We start from the raw sequence: 19651 nt of genomic DNA, 5'->3' as shown, positions 1-19651 counted from the left end.
AAGAATGAAGGACTAAAATGCTCTCTGGGCACTCTGAGCATCTAAGTGGGCTCCCACGACTTGCCTTTACTGTAAAGCCTTGCTTCTCAATCAGGGGCAGTTTTGCCCCAGGAGACACATTTGGTTGTCGCAACTGAGGGGGTGCTACTGGGTATCTGGGGGCCGTGGATGCTGCTAAACATTATCTGGCTCAAGTGCCATAAGTGCGGAGGTTGAAAAGCCCTGTTGTAGGGTGATTAAAGCGGGTTTGTTGAGGATCTCCTGGTGGAGGTAATTTTTAGGCTGTTCAGATTCTTGATACGGTCCTTTAGTGTCCTGATGAGGGAACACAGTTCTTTCTGCTTTTGTCCTGGGAGAACTGTGTCTTACTGTTTGGTATGTAACTGGTTAATTCGCTGTTTTCTCTGACTGGTATGCCTCATTTCTAATTCATGTTGTGTTTCCCTCCCTCTCTTCCCAACCCAGGCAGAGATCCTGCTTTCCTTTTAGAGGCAAGAATCAGCAGAGTTTTAATATAAAGGGTCGGATAATAAATATTACAGCTTTCGGGATCATCTGGTCTCTGTCACTGTAGTATAATATGCAGCTCTAGTGTAGGAGGACCCATAGATGAGTGATACGACTCTTCAGATAAAGCTTTAGTTATGGACCCTAAAATTTGGATTTCATTTAATTGTCCTGTGTCCTGAAATGTCATGAAATTTTCTAGTATGTTTTTTCCTAACTATTTAAAAACGTTAAAACTTTTTTGGGCTGTGCAAAAACAGGCAGCAGGCCAGATTTGGCCAGCAGATTGTGAATTGCCATCCCTTATTCTGGAGACTTAATCACTTGCCTTTAACGGAGGTTCAGTAGTGTCAGTCCCCTGCGGTATGTGAAGTTGGCAAGGGGGATCTACTGATGGACTCATTCTTAAACAGCCTTATTGTAGCTATACTCTACCCTCACTTCTTTGGTTATCTGGTGCTGTCACTTGTGGAGCTGTTTGAGTATTCTCTAATAAGAAAAAAAGAATTGGTTTCTTTGTTTTCTTGACTGCTGAGTTAGGGTCTACTTTATCATGCCTGCCAAGTCCTTGAGTACTTACCCACTTTTCACCATTTTGAGTTGCTTTTTCTCTTTTTTCCCTTTGGCCTGTTCTTGTTGGTTTGTGATTTAAAAACAACAACAACAACAAACCTTTATTGGCATTTTATTGGCACTTGAAGAGAACAGGAAATAGGTGTGCATGTTCAGTCTATTAAGTCGTCTGTACATTATTAAGTGGGAAAATATTCTAGGATAGATGTAAAGCATTACATTTTGTTGAAAATAGTTATGCCTTAAAGAGAACCACGAAATAAATTTAAATTCTCTGTTCCAAAAGCTTGATGTTTTTAACTAGAGAGATTTGGAAGGACTATAATTTCTTTTATACATTTTATATTGCATGAAATTTTTTTAGTGAAAATGTATTTAATTTGTAATCAGAGAAAATGAAAGTTATAGGGGCTTTTGGTCTGGAAATCAAAACAGATGGCTTTTGAGATTTGCTGTGGATAATTTGCTTATAATTGAGATACCTGTAGTTTAATTTTCTGTTACATTTTGGACAAAGGTATTGACTTAGTATTTTCTCATAGATTCCGTAGTTTGGTAATTAAATTATTTATATGAAAGACTAACTTGCCAAATTGGTTTATTTTTGTGATAGGTATTTGATCAGTATGTAAAGACGAGGGCAGAAGAAGAACGCAGGGAAAAGAAAAACAAAATAATGCAAGCCAAGGAAGATTTCAAAAAAATGATGGAAGAAGCAAAATTTAATCCCAGGTATATGGTTCATTACTGTAACATTTCAAAATATTTATGTGCTTTCTCCTAAGACCAGCTAAGAGAATATGTATCTTTTGGATAATTGGATTGTTTGGTTAGCAGTGGCCACATTTCTTGTCTTCATTCTTAATATATTTCCTTTAGAGGAATCTCTTGTGCCCTTGAGAGGCATTGGATTTCAGGAAGGGTACCTTGTTTTAAAAGCTTCCCTGTGGGAATAAATTTCCTTCTCTAGAAACTGGTAAATGATTAAAAAAACAAAACAAAACTGTCTCCATCTTAAAGTTTTATACATAATGACTTGCAGTGCAGGAACATTATTTTGCTTGAAGTGGTGAAGGACCTGTCTGTCTAGATTATGTTTTTTTCTGACATTTTCAGTTGATCGTTAATGGGTATTGAGTATGCATAATAGGCTGAAGAAGATGAGATATTTTAAACTTATGTGACTAGTGTCACAACAATAATGGCATCATCTCGTGGATATTTTATGTGCACTTAAGGATACATGTACACACTTAAATGCATGATTAATGTACTCATCTCATACCTATTTTGCAGAGAAGGAGAGTAAGACAGAGTAAATTAGGTAACTTACCCAAGTGAATTTGGGATTTCAATTAGATTCTGGTGTTAACACAGAATAGTCTAGGCAAGGGAGAATTACTTTCTTCATTTATAGCAGTGGTGTTATTATGCTGCTGTGAGCACCTCATATCATGGAGAATTTCCAAAACTGTGGAATAGAATCACGGAATGTCTGGGTTAAATGGTAGTTTTTATAAAAATTCATCTTGTTTAAACAGTTACTTTTGTCATTGGAGATAAGAGTGATTTTGTTTGAGAAAGTATTTGGTATTACAGTTTTGTATTTGAAGTATGAAGAGAAACCTGTGGCATTAATAGCATTTCAGACAATAAAGCTAACAGAGTATTTGTGGCTATGAAGAATGTAATATTTGTTAGGGGGTAATTGAGTTTCAGATTCTCCAAGGGGTGTTGGGCCTTTCCGTTTGGTTAATCAGAAGGGTGAATTCTTGGGTCAGGTACTTGGCGACTGGGTTATAAAAGACATTTTGGGAGGCTGTTGAGGAAATTTGAACATGGTTTGTTATTACGTATTAGAGAATTTACAGTTTTGTGGGGATATTGTTGTGGAGGGAAAAGGGTTTACTCTGAAGGAGATATGTGCTGAAATGTTTATAGATGATGTCTCATGATGTCTGCATGTCTGCAGCTTGTATTCAAGTGATTCAGCAAAATGTACTTATGAAAACCATTATGAATCTGGCAATAACTGAGACTCTGAAGAGATTTCCATTTTCTGGATTTGACAAAGTCAAAATCCTGTTGGTGTTCTTTTGGGGCTGGTAGAATTGCTAGAGTGATCTCTACTTTGCAGATTACTTCAAAAAAATAAAGCCATGAGGCACATAACTAGAAGTATTGGCACTGGGGACATTGTGCTGTTTTGTTATATTAATACATTCAACACTAGCATAGAGGTAAGGACCAGTTTTAGGGAGTGGCAGAAAATGAAGAGGAAAAACTTAAAATGGAGAAGGTAGTGTCCATTAACTTAAGTTCACTTTGTAATGGAAAAAGATGTGGTAGAGTTTGTAGATAAAAAGCCCCAGAGTTTATTCTGAGGAAAGAATGACAGAATGGGGAGAATTACCTTAGTGCCCATTCCCAGTCTTTTTTCTATTTTGTTGGAAATCTTAAGGCATTCCTCCTAGGGTCAACTCCTGGTCACTCTACTCTTAATGATCTCCAACTAGTATCATCCACTCTCAACTCTCCCTGAGAGAAAAGGGCAACATGTCTGTTACCAAGCAGTGCTTTTGGGAGTTAAGAGATGAGTCATATAAAAATCTATCTGAATCTACTATTAAAACTTCATCTTGATCTTTTCTGGTGAAAAATAATTATTAATTTCCCTACTTTATTAGAAGTAAAAGAAATACCTGTAGAGTAATTCTCACTCTCATAAGTTGATTTTTACATTAAAAAAAGTTTATTCTTTAACCATAGTAATTGCTCTTCTTTCTTAAAATTATAATGCAAGGTGCTTAATCATGAAAAGAAAACATTTGGTGGACAACATATGATCCCTTTTCTGGGACATGTAATTTTTACTTTAAAATTTTATTGAAGTTACATGTCCATTATTCAGACCAGGTTGGCAATAGATCCTATTGTTGAAATGTTATATTAATGAAATTAGGTATTCTGAGTAACAGTAGTTGAATGTAAAAGATTTTTAAGAATCTAGGTTTGGTTGCCAAAGCATAAAGTAAAAATAGCAAACGTTAGCTGTGAGTGGTACTCCTAGTTTTCATTTGATGTTTTAAATTGTAAATTCTGAAGTTAACCAGTTTTTTTCATTATTAATGAAAGTTGTAGTAGAACCTTTAACACCTGAAAAGATGTGTTTTATATGTGAGTTGAAATAGATAGTTCTTAAAAGGAGAAAGTAAGGTTTTTCCTCTCTTAAAAACTTGCTAAATGTAGGAGAATTTATTATAAGCAAATTATTATTATGTAAGGTGAAAGCTTCAGATATTGAGGTATATCCAAACATGAGGAAATTTTTTTTTTCTGTGCTGAGCCTCATTAGCCCTCATAGGCCTCATCTTTTTATATAGCCTGCTTGGCAGCTCTGTGTTCTTTTTTTTTTTAAGATTTTATTTATTTGACAGACAGAGCTCACAAGTAGGCAGAGGCAGGCAGAGAAAGAGGAGGAAGCAGGCTCCACGTGGAGCAGAGAGCCCGATGTGGGGCTCAATCCCAGGACCCTGTGATCATGACCTGAGCCGAAGGCAGAGGCTCAACCTGCTGAGCCACCCAGGCGCCCCAGCTCTGTGTTCTTTTTGTATCTCTGTACATTGATGTTTTCATTAAATCTGGAAAATTTTTGATCAGCCTTTTTTCCGCTCTGATTCATTCTTTTCTCTTTTGGAATTCTAATTACACCTGTTTTAAAGTGTTTGGTATTATCTCACATGTCCCTGAGACTATTCTCCTCCTCCCCCTAAATTTTTTTCTGTGTTCTCTTTTGAGCAGATAACTGTTAGTGCTCTAACTTGGAGTCACTGGATCTTTATTCTTTGTCTCATCTTTTGTTAATAAGCCCATCCATTGAATTTTTCCTTTCAGTTAGCTTTAGGTTCTTTTTTTCTATTTTCTGTATCTTTGCTGAAACTCCCTTTTTTTGTTCATTCATTAAGACCCTGTTTTTAGTTCCTTGAACCTAATTTTCTTTAATCCTTTCAGTATATTATAATAATTTTAAAGGATTTGTCTCTGCATAGAACACTATCTGAGCATTTTGGGTTTAATTTCTGTTGATTAAAAATTTTTTTGGTGTGGATTATGCATTTGTATGTTTAGTGTTTTCTGATTTAATGTTGGAAATTCTGGGGTTTTGTTTTCACAGGCAGTTCACTTTATTACAGGCTGATATGTTAATTTAGTTTTGATTTAAGGCTTTCTTAGTGTGGTTCTCAGGAAGTGGAGGTGTTTTTCAGCAATCCAACTTTGTCTCCCTTGTGCATCTTTTGTGCACTTTATTGTCTTAATGCTGTTCTTTTTTCTGCTGTCAGTTTGTAAGGTATTTTTTGCTCTTAACTATGTAGTGCTTTGCTGGGTGCAGGCGCGGTCTTGCCCTACTGTTGCGGTCCAGTCTTGGCTATACACTGGTGGGGAATTGCTTTTTGGTATACTTATGGGGTACTCTCTTCCTCTAGCTTTTTCCTCTGCCATTTTAGCACCCAAACTCTGATCTTCATGCTTCTGGCTATTGAGACCACTGTACTCTGTTTGGAGTAGTTTCTTGGAAAATTGTTCTGAGAGGCAGAGGGTAGTGGGGCTTTCCTCAGTCTTTGTACTCTACCTGTTGTCCACTGTTTTGCAATCAGTTGCTTCATATATTTTATCCTATTCTATAGTTGTTTCTGGAAGGAGAGCTAATTCAGTAAAGTTACTCCTCCATGGCTAGAAGCAAGACTGAGCCTCTTCTTAGTGTGGAAATAGATTAGCTCTGAAGTCTCTTGAAGCACATTTTTTGCTCTCTGATGTGTTACCCCCAGTGTCACTGCTGATAGTATACAAGTGTTAACCACATTTTCACCCTTTAGCCCTTTTTTTACTCCTGTCTGTAGCTCCTAATTCCCTATTTGGGCAGATATTGGAGCTCAATGACTCTTTGGTACATAACTCTTGCGGAAAAATGGTATCTTCTGCTATACCTTTCTACAAGCAGAAATAGCTCTACCAAAGTTAGCACACTTGCCATTTTGTTACAGAGCTACTTTTAGTGAATTTGCAGCCAAGCACGCTAAAGATTCAAGATTCAAAGCGATTGAAAAGATGAAAGATCGAGAAGCCTTGTTTAATGAATTTGTGGCAGCTGCAAGAAAGAAAGAGAAAGAAGATTCGAAGACCAGAGGTGAGAAGGTAAGATGGTTTTAGTTCTGGTGGTAGGATTGATGGGAGTGTGAATAGGAGAGGACTAATGTGGGGCGGTGTTGCTAATCTTGTTCATGGGCATAAGTTACAGGAATCACATTTACTGTTTAGCTTTAAAGGTAAGTTTTATAGTTATTTTTTGTGTGTGTGAATTGTCCCTTTACTTCCCTGATCTTTATTTTTAAAAAGATTTTATTTATTTATTTGAGAGAGATAGCTAGAGAGGGGAAGAGGGAGAAGCAGGCCCCCCACTGAGCAGGGAGCCTCATGTGGGGCTTGATCCCAGGTATTGGGATCATGACCTGGGCCAAGGCAGGCACTTAACCAAGTGAGCCACTCAGGTGCCCCATGATGTATATTTTACTAACTTCACTAAACTACCTAGATTTGCTTTATATTGTATTTTGCTTTTACATTTTATTAATACTGAGATGCCCAGTAAACCCAGGACTGACTGTTAGGTCTGTTTATTCTCTGTTGCCTACTAAGATTTCAAGGTTCTTAATAAGTGGTAACCTTTACATTTCAAAAAGCTTTTTTATCTTTTTTGCCTTCTAAAAGATAGCATTTTAGTGACTTTCTAATCTTTTAGCAAGCATATCTTACATATAAATTATTGCTTATCAGAAATAAAGGTCAGCTATTAAAGATTAATGAATTCCAAATGTCATTTGATAGCAGCGTCAGGAATGGAGAGGAGCCCACCACCGGAGAAGCAGACTGGTGGAGATGGCACCAGTGGTGTGTGAACCATCAAAACATGCAGCCACTCTCCTTAGTGTCCCTGTGTGCTTTGTGAAGGGAGAAAAAGAACCTCTGAAGCCTAATCATTTTTGATATTTAAAACATCACAAATTTTGTTAAGAAATGTTATTAGGGAAGTAATACCTCTCTTACTGAGAAGAAGCCTCTTTCACTGTAAATAGCAGTAGTATTGGGTGACATGACTTTTGTCAGAAATACCTGCAATTTCCTGATTACATGCTTATTGGGCTTCAGTGTAGATCCTTTCAGAATTATTTAACTGTCAACTTTTTTTCCCCCAAATGATTATGCTTCTCAGGAAATGTGCAAAATTGAGTGTTGAATTAGTCATGTTAATGAATGTTTGCTACTTTTGACTTTTAGTAATAAAACCTCTTTGATTAAAGAGAAGCAAGTAAATAAGTGATTGCTACTATGTGATTTATACAAATTGAATGTTTTTCTCTTTGCATTTATAACTAATGTTCTTTTTCTGAACACTTTTTTTGGTAACTATTTTGTGTATTCTGTTTTATAACAAGTGGATAGACTTTACAGTTTTGTGCTGTGCGGCCTGTCAATCAGTTCAGTCTGACAGCTGTCAATCACTGATACGCAAAGTATTGTGGGATTCCCTAGTGAGGAAAGAATTGGTATCTCTGTGTGGTGACTTTAGCCTCCCGCAGTTCCGGTACTTTATATTTTTTTAGTCTTTTTCCTTATGAAGTGATGAGAGTTGTGCCCAGAATGTTTTAACTGTAGTAAATTAAATAGACATTACATCTAAATAAACCTAATATATACAGCTTTATTTTCTTTTGATTGTAAAATTAATTCTCTGTAGGTTTGGTTTTGTATCATTACTTAATTTTTTTTAAAAAAAGGCTAGAAATTACTAAAGTGAAAACTTTCTCAACCAGTTTAAAGAATGCAAAATTACTAACCAGGCCATGAAACAGAAATCTTTAAAGTAAGGGTTTAAATATAGTTTATTTAATATTCACATTCTGAGAAGTAGCTGGTTAATGAAGTTCCTTCATGACTTTTGCTGTGCATTTATTTTTATGAAGTATATTGTCTGTACCTTTTTTTTTTTAATCACAATTTTTAAAAAATCACATAATTGGGTGGTGATTAGTGCCAGTAGCATGGTGCTGGTATATTGGAGTTTCTTTATGCTTGTGATTCTCTAGTTGCTGTTTGTAGCATTGAGGTAATGCAATTAATAGCTGAATAGTAAAGGTTTAAAGGTAATTACTTGCTGAGTCCAAATCCTCTGAAGGACATTGACTTTTGGTGAAGTTGCTTTTTTTCCCCTTTCATTAGACATTTTTAAGCTAAAGGGTAAAATCATTTTCATACAGCTTTTACTGTTAATTTTCAGTTTTATAAAAAAAAAAGTCCCTAAAATTCTATTTATTTTAATGGACTGTTTTGTAGCTACCCTCAAGTTTTTTTTAAATTTTATTGCAATTTTTTTATTATAACCAATTTTTATAAAATTATGGTTTAAGTAATATAACTTTTTGGAACAGCACATTTGAAGTTGCATATGATAGAATTAATCCTCTCATAAAGTTGGCATTTTTCTCCCTACCCTCCCTTAAATTTCATTTTGAACAAGTTAAATATTTTTGTTACAGTATATAAGGCTAGGGAGACTGATTTTTCCTATTAAACTGAACCGCTTAGATGGTAAGTTACTTCCATTTGGAGAGAGAAGAAAATAGGGGATATAGAGCTTTGAGTTGCTGCTAGAGTAACTTATATATAAATTTTTTTGACTTTTATGCAGTTGTTAAGTAATTCCCATACAAATAGCAGCTTTGGTAAACCATGTAATTAGCCTGTTATGGTAGTATCCACAGTGAAAGGAAGTTTAACTTTATTTAAAGTTCACTTTGTTTATATATCACACCTTTTTAAAAACCTATATGATAATCCTTACTTCATAGATTTCATGTCTAATATGTGAAAATTTGTCCTAAGTCAATTTAAATTCCTATGGCTTGGAAAGATTCCTGTTAGATACAGCTTGCATGCTTTATTTCACATAAATTTTGTCAATTTTGCTTTGCGGTTTATATGCATCTAGGAATTGGGTGTTCATCATGTCAGATACAGAGTACACAAGATGAACAGAATTGTTAAATCGCTATATCAATTAGTTTCTTTTTCACTGTCTGGAAATACTGGGTTTATGAGTATTTCTTACTATTCCAAACAAAGGCAAGAGTTAAGTTCAGTAGTAAAGAAATCCAGAGCTAGTTAGGTCTTTTTTTTTTTTTTTTAAATCTCTAATAGGGAAACTTGCTTGTAAACTTACAGCTGTTTTACAGAAAAGACATCATTTTCCCTTTTAATCCGCTCATAGGGGAAGTGCGGGTTGGAATAGGCAGAAAGAATGATTCCATTCCTAATTTCTCAGTCCCTTGATCAGGTGGGAAGCCAGGATGTTTTAATCCCTATGGGGAGGAGAGGTTCTTGACATGGTCAGAATCCTCTATTGAATTACTGCTACCTCATCTGTCTCCCCTGGTAGGAGTACAAGATAATTTAAATGAGACTAAATTTTTAAACAGGACCTCAAAGGTGCATAAAAATATGCCTCCTTTATCCCTTTCTTCCCTGTTAAAAAAAAAAAATGAGAATTACAGTTTGGGAAAGGGATTCTAAGTATTTTACATGTTGACACTAAAGGATTAATACCATTTCATACCCTTGGTATTATGTTACTAACTTGGTCCTTGATTGGTTAAGAATGTTAATTCATTAAAACTTTTATTTTGAGTTCTTTAATGGTAAAGGCATATATATTTAATGGCTAAAGAATACAAAAGATCTAAATAAAGTTTATGTAATGATCGATTATGACCATAGAAATTCTGTATATATAAGGGTGTGAACATTGCTTTTTTAAACTAAATTACAAAAATTTGCCCTGTTTTTTTTATCTTTTTAGACATTTGACAATATACTTTCAATTTTCAAACGAATGTGACTTATTTGTACTTAACTCTCTCCAAATTCACCTTTTGTAACAAAAAATGTTATTCGTCTACTTTTTAAAATAAGTCATTCTTACTGTCTTGATATTAAAGTATAATTTAGTATCAGTTCATAAGCCTGAATCTTACCTAAAAATAAATGTGAATTCTTATTTTCAAAAAATGGCAGTCTGAAATGCAAAAGTTAGAAACAACCTAAGATTTTATTTTTCTGTATTTCAGTAATTTCACTGGAGAAAATGATTTATATTGAATTTGGTAGATTTTAAATGAGAGCTTAATGTGTGTGTTGATTTTTTATATTTTTCCTAAAAGAGTGATTCTGATAATCTTTTTTACTAAAAATTACTCCACTCTAAATACATGTATTTAAAAAGTTACTAATATTCCCATCTTTAAGGTAAGTGAATAGTTTTTCTGGTTAAAATGTTTGCATATGAGGAATTTCTCATGGCACATTTCCCCCCTATCCTACTACATGTTTTGAAATACAGATTAAATCGGATTTCTTTGAACTGTTATCTAATCATCACCTGGACAGTCAATCTCGATGGAGCAAAGTGAAAGACAAAGTAGAAAGTGACCCACGTTACAAAGCAGTGGACAGTTCATCAATGAGAGAAGACCTTTTCAAACAGTATATTGAAAAAATAGCCAAGGTAACTGTTGCGTTTACTTGTACTGTAAGCATGGAATAATAAAATTCTTAATTGTATTATAAAGGTATTCACTCCTGTTTGGGATTTGGAGTTTTTCTTTTTGGTATGCTCCCCCCCCCACAAGATATTATTTATTTATTTGACGAGAGATAGCGAGAGAGGGTTAGTATTCTTAATACAAGAATCTTTAGTAGTTGGTGTGGAAACAAGGTATAGTGTTTAGGAGTATCCTTGGTAAAAACCAGGTTTGAGATTTTTTATTTGGCAGCTAGTTACTCTGTGGAAACATATTTTGATACTGTAATTTTACTTTTACAGAATTTAGACTCAGAAAAAGAAAAGGAGCTTGAAAGGCAAGCCCGCATTGAGGCAAGCCTTCGAGAAAGAGAAAGAGAGGTCCAAAAGGCTCGTTCAGAGCAAACAAAAGAAATAGACCGAGAGAGAGAGCAACACAAACGAGAAGAAGCTATCCAGAATTTCAAGGCTCTATTGTCTGACATGGTATGTATTACTCTTGTTTTGTCCCCCACCCCTTTATAGTACTGGATATTAGAGATCTATTATATTACGTTGTTAGTGAAAATTTTCATATTTAAATTGACTCTGAGAGAAATAATTTGGTAAGTTTTTTTATAAAGTGTTTTAAAATTGAGTTTTTGGTATTACCACCCTTAGAATAGGAAAACCCTAGTTATTTAACATTTTCAGAGAATAGATATTTTGTATATATAAAAATTTATGATCTTTTAGTCTCAAAGGTAAGTTCTTTATTCTTGATGGAAATCATGTTAAATTATCACATACTGTATGCCACAGTAATAAACAAAACATGCTGAACATAATTAAACTTTTTTCTTTGATGATTCAGGGTCACTGTGATGATGAATTATTGTACATGTAGACGGTGTGAGATCTAGAAAGAACTGGAGGTGTACTAACCCCAGGAGATACCCTGGAATTTTCTTGAAAAACCCTTCTGCATTACCCAGGGTTGTTGAGGTGTGTAGGGTGTTCTCTGTACAGTGAATGCCCAAGGCCGCTCTGCTGTTTTACTTGTTTTGTTCTTTCTCCCTGTCATTGTCTCTGTTTGTCTTCTCCTCCTCTTCTCTTCTTTTCGTTACTACTGTCATGTCTTCTGATTTCTTCCCTTTCTTCTGATGATCTGTTTTCACTTTCCTCTTTCTGTTCTCTGGACAGTTACAGTCATTCCTTGATTGGTTTCCTTGCTTTTACTTTCCCCAAATTCATCCTCTTTATTGCAGTTATAGAAATCTTTGTAAAAACCAAATGATTTTGTCACTCTCCCTGTGGTTTACAGAGAGAGAAGCTTCTCTGTGCTTCTAGTGGTCATCTACATTTAAAACTCCCATCTTCTTAGCGTAATATATCAGGCTATTCATTTCTTAACTCCCCAACCTTCTGTTATGTTACCCTCTTTGGTTTCCTCTCTTGCCCCCTAAGCTCCAGCATTCCTGAACTTAACTCTAATGAAACCATACTCACATATTAATGAATCCTGTCATTGCTCATGCCAGCCCCTCGACCAAAATGCTTCCTGCTGCAATTACAAATTCATTGTTCAAGATCACACTCAAATCTCTCTCTCTTGTGAGGTTGATCTTGACCCATCTAAGGCAGATTTGTTTTTCCTGTTCCCCTTTGCCACCTTGTGTTCAGCATACAACTCTACAGCCCTTGCTACATGCTGTTGGGATTATTTGGTTATACGCCTCATTTCCCTTAAAAAAAAGTGAGTCCTTGGGGTGCCTGGGTGGCTCAGTGGGTTAAAGCCTCTGCCTTTGGCTCAGGTCATGATCCCAGGGTCCTGGGAGCGAGCCCCGCATCGGGCTCTCTGCTCAGCGGGGAGCCTGCTTCCTCCTCTATCTCTCTGCCTGCCTCTCTGCCTGCTCATGATCTCTGTCTGTCAAATAAATAAATAAAATATTTTTTAAAAAAAGTGAGTCCTTTGAAGGAAGGGATGGTGTCTTACTTTTTTTCCCAGTAGTATCAAGCTCTGTGTTCAGCTGACACGGTTATCGATGCTTGATAAATGTTGGTTAAATAAAAGTTTTTGTATTTTTCTTCTTTCTTACCTGTCTTTCCAGCCTCCCATATTTCTTAGCATTGGTAGCAATGTGACTAGCAATAACTTGTGATGCCATTTGCAACTGTGAAGCGTACCTTTCTGCTGGTTGTTGAGCCAACCGGATCCACCATGTCTTCTCTTGTTAGCCATGTTAATTCTTGCTTATGCTCAGAAGTGTCACTTCCCGTATGTAGTTGATAGGAACACATTTGAGCTCAAGATTTGTTGAGTGGTTTTTTTCCCCCTGTGACCTCTCTAGTATATAGTAAGATACTTCCTGTTTTATTTGTATCCATTTCATGTACTAAAAGTTGGTAAGATATTAAACAGAAATTCTTCTCTTCATCCTTCTCCAGTTCTAAATCCATACTTGACAACTTAGGTGAGCTCTCAGCGGAGGGCTTTCTGGCTTTAAAAAAGGAGATTTTCAGTGACTGCTTAACTAAGGTGGAATCATCAGAAGCTTTTATTACTAAATGTATCATTCCTAAACTAAATAAATAAACCTTTTATTGTTGAAATATGAGAAGATAGGCCTCTGGTGATAAAATTTTTTGGTTTGTTTTTAGGTACGGTCTTCAGATGTGTCATGGTCTGATACTCGGAGGACTCTGCGGAAAGATCACCGTTGGGAATCTGGATCCTTGTTGGAAAGAGAGGAGAAAGAGAAGCTTTTTAATGAACACATTGAAGCACTTACCAAAAAGAAGAGGGAGCACTTTAGGCAACTTCTGGATGAAACTTCTGCAGTAAGTCCCTTGTTTTCCTTGTTTTAATCTAGATGGGCCTTCATGAATAATTACAAAAGTAAAACATTGATGTGATTATTGGCATCATGGTCTTTAGAGCCATTACTGGAATTCATGAGTTTTGTGATACTTTTTTCTCTGACTTTATTTCTCCTTTTTTAAGTAAAATGTTCATGGCATACTTACTATATAGAAATTACTTCCTTCTGTAGTTTCCGTATTCGTACTTGCTCTTGTGGTAGTTCACAGGGTCCTAGCTGTGTGATCATTGGTCCCTCCTGGTGAGTTTAATAGATTCCATCTTTCACCCCATTTTCAGTTTGGCACCACGGCCAAACTAAAGAAGCTATCCAGAATTTCAAGGCTCTTTTTTCTGGTTTATGTTACTCTTGTTTTGCCCCCCTGACTCCTTTATAGTACTGGCAGTTTGTACCCTCTCGTTCAGGTTTTCTCCTGATTATCTGATATCTTTTTGGTGATGGTTTCTTTAGAAGTTAACGGTATTACCTGTGGAGACACAGGGTTTGCAGGTGATATTCTTAAGGCCACATTGAAATAATGGCCATGAAAATAACTCCTGTGGCAAGCCAAAAAGAAATTGCATTAAAGCTGCTTCCCTGTCCTTAACTAGTCCGGTTACATTTGGGCATTACAAGAGATGCCAGGTCAGTGTGATACCATGTACTACATGTGCTGCCCATTCAGCCCTCTCAATAAAAGTGAATTGTATTCATGTTTTTGTATTCACTTGCCTTTCAAAGATTACCTTAACATCCACATGGAAAGAAGTAAAAAAAATCATTAAAGAAGATCCTCGGTGCATTAAATTCTCCTCCAGTGACAGGGTAAGAGGGTTTTGTCTGAGATTTACTACTGTCAGTTTATAAATATTAACTGGGTGCTTAATTGGTACCACTAGTATCTTGACCTAAATGAAATTGATGGTTTTAGTTGAATTAATTTTAAGAGTATGAGAAATAAATCTGAAATTTAAATTCATATTTTTTGTCTTGCACAATACATAAACAGGAAAGCACAGTAGAAACTTGAAAAATTCAATCCTTGGGGTCAAGCCTGTCTTCGGGGATGTTAAAGCTTTAATGAAGCTCTAGTTTTTATTCATTATATAGTCCGGTCCCGCTAGGTAGATGCATTCACGCTGCTACCAGGCTGTCAGAGCCCCTGAGCCCTCCTAGCAGAATGCTGTAACACCACTTCTTGTTCCTCTGTGCTCCAGACATGGAGTAGAGGAACATCAGACGAATGAAATTTTAGAAACCAAGTTCTGTTCTGTTGCACTCGGCTTTCGTGTGGGAAAAGAAGTCAGCTGGGTTCTGAAATAGTGAATGAGGCTAAGGGAGTCCTAGCTGACTGCTGTCTTATTTTAGCCCTTTGCCTTTCATTTGTTCTCCATTCCCATCATTCTCCTTGCCTGGTTGGTTTCTCCAGGTCTAGAGTGCACAGCCCCATAGATTGACTTTAATAAGTTGGATTGTAGACGGTGTGGACCACAAACTACACACGACTGGGGAAGAGTGGTAGTCTGATAGCTGACAGGTCCAGTTTCAGTTTCTAACTTTGCTGATTGTTCACAATTGACAATAAGGTCTTTTAAAATTTTATTTACTTTTTTGTCCAAAGAGTTTATACCCATCATTCCTCTTCCCTTAGTAGAAAAGCTAAATGCTCAGTATGACTTAGTAAAGTTATGACTGTTAGTTGGCGTTCCCCGTAAGTCATACCACATTATGGTCTTGGTGTTGGAAGAGAGAAATATCTAGTCTGTAGGAAAGGCACGTTTACCCCTTAGTCTTTTTATTTTTTAGAGCGTCTACCGCTTGAGGTTGTTAGGAACATGAAGGGAGATAGTCTCATCAAACCCTCAGCAGTGTGGCACTTAGCAAGTCCTCAAGTCTTAGCTACTGCTAATACAGAGTATGGGACCTTGTTCTTGGTTTCTTTCAGCCTTAAAAATGTACTTTGTGCATTTTGCATTTTAGTGAATGTTACATGAACAAAAATGCACCTTAGTGCCTTTTCCTTTTGAATTATTTATAATGTGACTTACAAATAACTGCTTTAATAAGTAATTGATTCTAATTTTGGAATTAGTGACCTTTTTTTCTAATTTTACTGTCTTTTTGCAGAAAAAACAAAGAGAATTTGAAGAGTACATCAGAGACAAATACATCACAGCCAAAGCTGACTTCAGGACGCTTTTGAAAGAGACCAAATTTATAACCTATAGGTGTGTGCAATGAAATGTTTCATATCAGCAGTCATTGTCTTTACTAGACCTTACTCTAATGGCCAAAGCATTCTTTGCATTCACACACATGTTGACATTATTAATTTTTAGGAATAAGAAGAAGCCAACTTTTACCAAAGGCCAAATACAGCCCATATATACGTTACCTTTTTTTTTTTTTTTTTTTTAAAAGAAAGGGCCCAGATGTCAATTCTTATTTTGTGTTACCCACCCATCCAGTTTTTTAGACACACTTTTGTTTTTACTTCACTGCTTTTTTAGGAGTACCCCCTATTTAATAATTGTATTCATGAAGAGACTTTTAAAATAATCTTTCACTATCCATTATCTTTGCTTCCTATGAAGTCTGTTCAGTGTTGTGGAACAGGTTGAAAGCTTGAAATCATCTTATTTAAGCTCAGCAAAAACATTTTTTTTTTTAGATGATAGCAGTTTGTTAGATACTTTAAAAATCTTAAATGATAAAATCAGAGTTTTGAAACAAGATTTCTCTGTAACATGCCCAGTAGTTCTACATTCCCAACAGTTTTACCATCAGGAAAACAAGTTAACGTTGCTTAGCAGTCAGTGCACAGGAAACAGTTTTGTTTCATGCTCCAGCTTTTCTTCCTTTAAGAGAAAAATTGGAAACATCTTAATGAAGGGTATGTGCACGGGAGGATAGATAGTGCTGAGGGTGTGGTTTTTAGGTATTTTGTCATTGGATTTTTTTGGTCAGGATCCTTAATGTTTTGCATCAGCTTGGGCTTTTAAATTAGATGTGAAGTAAGACTTCTTTCTACATTTTTATAGTTAATTTAGTGAAAGATGTGAAAGTGAAAGCTTGTGAGAGATGCTGGGATTGGCAGCCCCGCAGACTGAAGTCCTCTGTTCATCCACAGAACAGGTACAGCACGGGCAAGATTTACCTACCCACCCTCAGCCCTGATCTGGAGGGACCACGAGTAGGGGCGGGAGGGTAATTCAGCTTCTGAGGCCCTTTCACTCCTTGGAGTCTTTGCTGAGGCGACTTACAAAGGTGACCACTGCAGTGAAATTTTTCTTAAAAAAAAAAATAATAATAAATAAAATGGAAACACAATTAGGAACTAGATGGACATTTCCAGCTCATTTCTGAAAGACCTAGGAACAGCAGTCAGTAATTCTTGGACTTCTTTTCTTATTTCAGATCCAAAAAGCTAATCCAGGAATCTGATCAGCACCTGAAAGATGTAGAAAAAATCTTGCAGAACGACAAACGGTATCTAGTACTAGACTGTGTGCCCGAGGAGAGGCGTAAACTGATTGTGGCTTATGTGGACGACCTGGACCGCCGGGGTCCACCCCCGCCTCCCACAGCGTCAGAGCCCACAAGACGATCAACAAAATAATTCTCAGTACTCTTCCACAGGGGGATCTTCATTCAGAACGCTTGCATGAGCCAATTTTCAGGTTTTTACATGTATGTGCATTAGTCAAACTATTGCAGAACCATCTGACGAACAGAAGGAGAAGCATTCGTGAACCGTTTCTGAACAGAGAACACTTTGGAAATAATTTATGCTTTTCTTTGTGTGGCATGACTGACATACATACTCAAATATAGGCTGTCTCTAGTAAATCTAAAATCTCGAAGCTAAAAATCATCCTTTTATGAGGTGTGGAAGTCAGTGACTTTGGTGACGTTCTTTCTAGCAGTGTTAAACATGCAAGACGTAAGAGCATTTGTGGTTTGAACTCACAAAATGCAAATACCACAGACTCCAAGAAAACCTGAGTTGGGGGTTGTTTTGTTTTGATTTTGTTTTTTAAAGCGGGTAAAAGAGAAAACACTGAAAATTGAATTCTTATCTTCCAGAGGCTAAGATTATTATAATGGACATACTTTTACCTTTGTCTCTAAAGAACACTTTAGTTTTGTTTGTTCACTTATGTGCTTTGATTATCCCCTCAGAATTAGAGGCCAAGTCTTGTTGTTTAGCCTAAGAGAAGATTTATTTAGTAATTTCTTCTCAGGTATGGAACCATGGTCATAACTAACATGTTGGCCAGAATAGGACTGCTGGTTAAACACATTTTATTTACCATTAAGTGATCTTTATCAATATTCTGGATTAGACAACAAATTATCTTTCTTGGGTGTTCCCTGTAAACTATACTCCTGTTTGAATGTTAAACTTTTGTTTCTAAAGTTAATTTTAAGATGTTTGAATGTTCAGTTTATGTATTTGAACTACAATAAACCAACCCTTTTTATATATGTGGATTGTATATGATTATTGTTAAAGAATTTATTAAAAAATTTCTTTTAAACCTGTTCTTAAAAGCAGTAGCAAATGTAATTTGGCACAAAGAAAGCTGACTTTACACCCTAAATACATAGTTTAAAGGCTTGAATATAATAAATTATTTGCAGTATAAAAGGGAAGGAATGTAAAGAACCATTTTGGTGCTCAGTCTCTTAGCAATATCTTATTGCTTCATAGCAAGAAAACCCAGATTTGTTTGTTTGTTGACTTGTTTTTGTCTTTTATATCACCATATGGCTGATTGATGCCTTCTTGGCATCCTTTTGGTGTGTCCTGCACAGCATACCCTGATACCCACCTTTGACCCCCACTTGCCCTTTCTAGCCGTACGGCCGCAGTTTAGACTCCTCTGTCTCATTCCTTCATAGATTTCTCATTCCGAAGTACCACAGAAATGCTTAAGAAAAATATGGTAATTGGATAATTTATTTTTCCCTGTTTGCTCACACCGGCTGTGACTGCAACAAAACATAAAATGAGGAAGAACCAATAGATCTGTATTTGAATGCCATGTGCACGCAGACACACATCACAAGCATACATGGACTTGTTCACTTGTTGCTTAGTACTTGTATATGAAGTGCCACAGAAATTATATATGTAGGAAACTGGAGTTACCTAAGGTCTTAACCTCTACATCTGAAAATTAACAAAATATTTTTCTCCCTTTTTTCGAAGGTCATTTTTGTAATTCTATTGAGTGGCTTTTAAGTCCTGTGAGGAATGAAACTGCAGTGTTTGCCAAAAGGAACACAACTTACAGGAATATAACCCGCAAAAGTGAACTTTGTAGAATGTTTTATTTTATTTTTCTGAATTCCACAAGTATTGTTTGCCCATTCGCTACTTTCTGTTCCTCACAGGTGAAAAGTGTGAAAAAAAAAATGCTTTGGTGATACCTATTCTAATTTCCACTTCTGTTGTTAAATATTTGGGATTAATTTGTTCATTTAAGGTGCAAATCAAACTTTACTATGCAGATTTCTTTAAAGATCAAGTCAGTACTGTGTAGGTTCTTAATGAAAAGGTCATTGTAATTACACTGTCTCAAAATGTCCATTTTGACTTGGCGCTTACCAGCAAACTCCTTAAAAATACTTGATTCAGTTTATCCAGAGACCTGTATCAGTGTTAAGGTCTGAACTCCCCATTAAGTCCCCATTGTGCCAGATGATGATTTTGAAAGGAGGTTTCAAACAAAGACAGCTTTTAAGTCTCCCAAACTGTCTGAAATAAAGCATTTGTTTTTATTTGTTTACAAGTTAGAATGTCAAACACTGGAAGCTTACATCAAACATTTACTATATATAATGAATAGTCTTTAATTCAAATAGCTCATCACAGACGATTTTAAAGGTACTCCCTTTGTATAACTATTGTCTCACAAAACAATATTTGGATATTTGGGTTAAATTGTACTTTGTGATCTTGTGAGCCTTAAAATAAAATTCGTAATGAACCAAGTAAAATGAAAACAGCCCTATCTTCTGTGTTCAAAAGCAAACCACAACCATTTGTAAAGACAAAAAACAAACCAAAAAACCCACAGGCTGAATATTTTTT

At 36.0% G+C, this 19651-nt stretch overlaps 1 protein-coding gene across 5 annotated transcripts in view; it reads left to right on the top strand.

Annotated features, from left to right (window-relative positions):
* Window positions 1–18039, top strand: part of TCERG1 (transcription elongation regulator 1) — a 63531-nt gene extending 45492 nt beyond the window's left edge. For 4 of the 5 annotated variants that reach the window (XM_044225038.1, XM_044225028.1, XM_044225024.1 and 1 more), the window contains 8 exons: window positions 1694–1812; window positions 6123–6273; window positions 10532–10696; window positions 11015–11197; window positions 13352–13531; window positions 14293–14376; window positions 15679–15779; window positions 16969–18039. In XM_044225038.1, coding sequence (XP_044080973.1) covers window positions 1694–1812; window positions 6123–6273; window positions 10532–10696; window positions 11015–11197; window positions 13352–13531; window positions 14293–14376; window positions 15679–15779; window positions 16969–17170 — 1185 coding nt within the window. In that variant the 3' untranslated portion in view covers window positions 17171–18039. Of the gene's footprint in view, window positions 1–1693; window positions 1813–6122; window positions 6274–10531; window positions 10697–11014; window positions 11198–13351; window positions 13532–14292; window positions 14377–15678; window positions 15780–16592; window positions 16687–16968 lie in introns of all 5 variants that reach the window. The other variant, XR_006380954.1, reaches the window with a different exon arrangement.
* Window positions 18040–19651: the final 1612 nt, after the last annotated feature.

The sequence above is a fragment of the Neovison vison genome, chromosome 1, assembly GCF_020171115.1.
Source record: "Neovison vison isolate M4711 chromosome 1, ASM_NN_V1, whole genome shotgun sequence".
NCBI classification, from domain to species: Eukaryota; Metazoa; Chordata; class Mammalia; order Carnivora; family Mustelidae; genus Neogale; species Neogale vison.
Note: the sequence above shows the minus strand (reverse complement) of the source record. Positions and strands in the feature narration are given on the sequence as shown.